Source organism: Buceros rhinoceros, unplaced genomic scaffold, assembly GCF_000710305.1.
Source record: "Buceros rhinoceros silvestris isolate BGI_N320 unplaced genomic scaffold, ASM71030v1 scaffold13752, whole genome shotgun sequence".
Taxonomy (NCBI): domain Eukaryota; kingdom Metazoa; phylum Chordata; class Aves; order Bucerotiformes; family Bucerotidae; genus Buceros; species Buceros rhinoceros.
Genome location: NW_010400202.1, coordinates 30,779 through 35,273, shown reverse-complemented (window position 1 = coordinate 35,273; position 4,495 = coordinate 30,779). Strand labels below are relative to the sequence as shown.

Genomic DNA, 4,495 nt, shown 5'->3' with positions numbered 1-4,495 from the left:
TCCTCCTTCAAGGCAGTCCAGGCTGTTTCAACAAGGACAGATTCCGCAGTGCTGTGCAGTTGGTTGTCTTCAGCTCTGCCTCTCCCTGGGCACTCACCTCTCTGCTTCGTGTCATCCCTGTGGCTATTGAAAGCAGCTTTCCCGTCCGCGAGTTGCTCTCTCAGTACTGCTGGGTGTGCTCCAATCTTCTTTTCATTTATTTTTTTCTTCCTTCCCTTCTGCGTCTGTGAGGGAACAAGCCTTTGGGTGCAGTGCTTCAGCATGGTCTGTCGAGACCCAGTGTCTCTGCCTGCCCTGGGACCAGCACTGGTGGTGCAGAGCAGGAGACATCTGCTGTGTTCACTACGCATCTGCCACCCAGGCTGGGGGCTCCTGGAACTGGTTTGGTCCCATCCTCACACCACCAGACCCAGGACAGCAGGAGTCTGGAGGACATGCTATCTCTGGCCACCTATGGTTCTCCTCTCCAGGGCACCTGTCCATGAGCTGTGCCCAAAGGGGGAGCACAGCTGAGCACCCCAGCCCAGGAGTGTGACCCGGCCATGCCTTCCTCAGAAACCTGGGACACACCGTACACAGGTTTCTGAGGCAGTCGTAGCTCCAGGCGGATCACCAGTCTAGACAACAGAGAACCGGGATTGCAGAGAATGCCATGGAGGGACAGCAAAGAATTCAGACTCAGGAACATCCCAGAATTTCTTATAGGCACATTTGCCTTCACCAGGTCCAGAAGCAGAGCCCATTTCCAAGGCAGATTTTGCTTCTCTCCAGGTATTTCATTATCCCATTGGTTTCGTCTCTCCTGCCACCACCTGGGACCAGTAGCTGGGCTCGCGGGTTGCAGTCTGTGCGCTGGCTCACAGTAACATCATTTCTTCTCTCTCCTCCACTCCTCCAGGACCCTGACCCGGGCAGGCATCCGTTTACTCCCCAGGGCGATGTGCCAGCAGCTGCCCAGCCTCCGAGTCCTGTGAGTAAGGCATTTCTCTCTCCTGCCTGGTCTTTAGAAAAGTGCCGTCAGAAACTGGGCTTTCTTCTTGTCTAACTCGGGGTGGGGAGCAGCTATGGAAGACCACCCTGTGGTTCTTGTTCCCGTGATCTTTTCCATGCAGAAAACACCACTTCTTAGGCACTACCTTGACTTCTGCATGTTCTTGAACTTGCTTGATCTTGACTCAGGGCTGTAAGCAACAAGCACATACACATTGGCCTCATCCTTGCTCTCCACCAGTGGGATCTGTCTGCCCCATGCAAGGAGGGTACAGAAGGTGCAAAGGGTGGTGGGTAAGAACCACAGCAGCATTCCAGAGCTCCTACATGTACAGAGCACAAATGCCAGGGCTAAATCCTGTTTCACACAACGCCCTGTCTCAGTGTGGGCTGACTGCAGCTGGAGCGTTCACACGCCGGGAGGGGACACGCCTGACCCAAAGGAGACCTGTAAGGCCCATGGCCACGGCCCCTCACATGGTGCAGCAACCCCAGGTCAGGGTTTTGCTTTGGCTCTACCTGCTTGGTGAGACACTGAATGATGCTGAGGTGGGAGAGGTGCTTCTTCCCTTAACTTGGTACATGATGCAATCAGCATCTCAGAAAGAACACTGCATCTTCTCAGGAATCACACCCCTCATTCCTGAGATCCCCAACCTTGTCTACAGTCAAAGACATCCTCAGGAAATGAGTCATGTGCCAGATTTATACAAGTTCGCAGCCTTAGGGCAAGCAGGAGGCTGCCTCTCATCAGTCTTTATACAAGCAAGCTGAAAATGCAAACAACTTTGTTCCAGGAAAGCAACAGGAGTGAATTCCTGATCACAGGAACTGGAAACAAGCAAAAAACATGAAAATAGAAGAACACAATTTGTAACTTCGCAGATCACAGCATTTTGGCTCCAGCTGTCCCTGTAGGGAAGGCCTCTCATCTTTAGACATCTGGACCAACTCAGAGGATATCTTACCACCAAAGTGTAGCCTTTGGAATGGCCCAGGCTGCAGGGTCCCAAGCATTCTGTTTATGTTTGCAAGTTATCGGACTGTAAACTCTGCAGCAGAGCTTGTTTTTCATGGCTGCCCTCTCTCTGTGGGAGAGTTTTATCGGGACACCCCACCTTGTTCCTCTTTCCCAGTTAATTTTACTGGCGTTAACTGCATTAGAGAATCACAGTCACAGGATCATCTGGTTGGAAAAGATCTTTAAAATCATTGAGTCCAACTGTTCACCACTGCCAGGGTCCCTAAACCATGTCCCTCGACATGGCTGTTAACCCCCTCCAGGGATGGGGACTCCCCCCCCTCCCTGGGCAGCCTGTTCCAATGCTGCACAACCCTTTTGGTGAAAAGATTTTTCCTAATATCCAACCTGAACCTCCCCTGGAGCAACTTGAGGCCATTCTCTCTAATTCTGTCACTTCTCATATGGGAGAAGAGCCCAACCCCCACCTCAGCCACCTCCTGTCAGTTAGTTGTAGAGATTGATAAGGTCTCCCCTCAGCTTCCTCTTCTCCAGGCTCAACCCCCCCAGGTCCCTCAGCCGCTCCTCATCGGATTTGCTCTCCAGACCTTGCACCAGCTTTGTTGCCCTTCTCTGAACGTGCTCCAGCCCCTCAACATCCTTCTTGGAGTGAGGGGCCCAAAACTGGACACAGTATTCGAGGTGTGGCCTCACCAGTGCCCCCAGTATGGGGGAACAATCACTTACCTCCTCCTACTGGAGGAGTTTGAAGAGAGGGTATGTGAGCCAACATTTGTGCTTGTTTACATCTCTCTCGCCTTTGAAATGCATTGGCCTTCTGTCCCCGCAGAGCTGGTGGTTGTTCTCACTGCTCTCCCCCACTTTGCCGGCCCCAAAGCAGTTCACCAGGTTGACATTACGACTGCGACACGTCTGAACAAAGATGATATCATTAATGCCACATTTCTGACCTCCGACTGCTCATATCACGCTGCAGACGTTCTGCAGAGATCTTGCAGGAGGGCTGTAAGAGCCACCACAAGGGCCACTCGTGGCCACATGTGACACTGGTCCATGCGTGGGCGCTAAGCCCGGCACACCCAGACAGGGCAGCCTCGCCAAGCTGGAGCTCGGCAGCCACCAGACATCGTCCTGCTGCTTTTGTCCAGAGCTTCTGTGGCTCAGGGCACAGATTCATCTTTCCTCTCCAGAAGAAGCAGCTGAAGGTTCCCTGAGCAGAGCTGAAGTCCTTTGATGCCACCAGTACCTTCATCCTGCTGTGTCCACAATACACTCAGCCCCAGTGACTGAGGGTGTTCTGCTGGTACATACTGGGCTCCATCGCTCTCCAGCTCAGGCACCACCCTGTCAAGCTCCATGGACTGACACTGATGCGGTAGCTCTTTCTCCATACTGGGTGATAGACTACAGAGCCAAGCACAAAGCATTTGCTTGCTTTTTCCTCCCTCCTCCTCCCCACCATGGAAAACTGGTGGAGAGGGGGTTGACAAAAAAATAAATAATTGAAATGTTTTAGCAGCAACTTATTGGCAGAAAGATGGAAACCGAGTTTGGAAAGTCAGTGGAGAGGCCACATACAAAACTTCACCCTGGGGCAAATTTCCCTTGAACAGACAGAAAACCAGCATCTGCTGGTGGGGGGAAAAGATGATTTTAAGTGTTCCTCGTTAACCAGCGCATTTCAGTGTCAATAAATTCACATCGGGTTGTGCCAGGATAGGTTTTCCTCTGACCACCAAGTCCCTCTTCTCTGGACGCTGACATGCCATGATGTGAACAGGAACTGGGAACAGGAGTTTGCCAGGGATTGCTTTCAAGTGGCAGCACTTGAAAGAATTGGGACCGGGGACTTCCAGTCTGTTACGTCTGGTACCAAATCCCTGCCTGTGCCACAACCCCTTTCCTAACCCTGGGGAGGAGCCAGGAAAGCCTGAGTGGGGAGCAGGCGAGGGGCAGCGGGGTTTGCTGCGCCAGGAAGGGGAGAAGGCGGCTGTCCGAAAGCTCCCAGCTCTGTAAGCACATCTGCAGCTTTTGCGAACTCCCCCATCCGCAACAGCAGGACGGGAGCTCTGGTACAAACACCTCTCTGCTGTGCCCGCAGAAAAGCGAGGCTGTGCGTGGCAGAAGCTGGCACAGATGCATTTCACAGCTGACTCGGGGCAGGGGAAGAAAAGCCCACCCCAGCTGTAGAGACAATGCCATCAGTCTGCAGCTTGTGCTAGAGGGAGCCGGGCTGGGGCTGGAGGAGCGGGTAAACCCCCGAGCAATCCTCACCTTGCACAAAGATGCGCAGAGCAAGAGTGAGGTGTGTGTGGAGCAGAGATCCGCCTCACCGGGGGCTGCTGCTCTCCGCAGCTGTGCGACACAGGAGTCAGGTCATCCCCCTCTCTAGGCAGATCTGCTTTCCGAAGGAGGGCTCCGGGCCACTTGCCTTTGGTCTCCTAACATTTCTGTGTTGGTCCTTCTCCTGCAGAGAACTGTCACACAACAAAATCGAAGACCTGCCCAGTTTCCACCGGTGTC

General features: G+C 53.3%; 1 protein-coding gene across 1 annotated transcript in view; it reads left to right on the top strand.

Moving 5' to 3' along the window:
* The window catches only part of LGR6 (leucine-rich repeat containing G protein-coupled receptor 6), a gene marked incomplete at its 5' end in the record, with an annotated part of 88,922 nt that overhangs the window by 68,425 nt on the left and 16,002 nt on the right, over positions 1 to 4,495 (top strand). The window contains 2 exons of the mRNA XM_010131767.1: positions 899 to 970; positions 4,446 to 4,487. Of these exons, the coding sequence (XP_010130069.1) occupies positions 899 to 970; positions 4,446 to 4,487 (114 nt within the window). The remainder of the gene's footprint in view (positions 1 to 898; positions 971 to 4,445; positions 4,488 to 4,495) is intronic.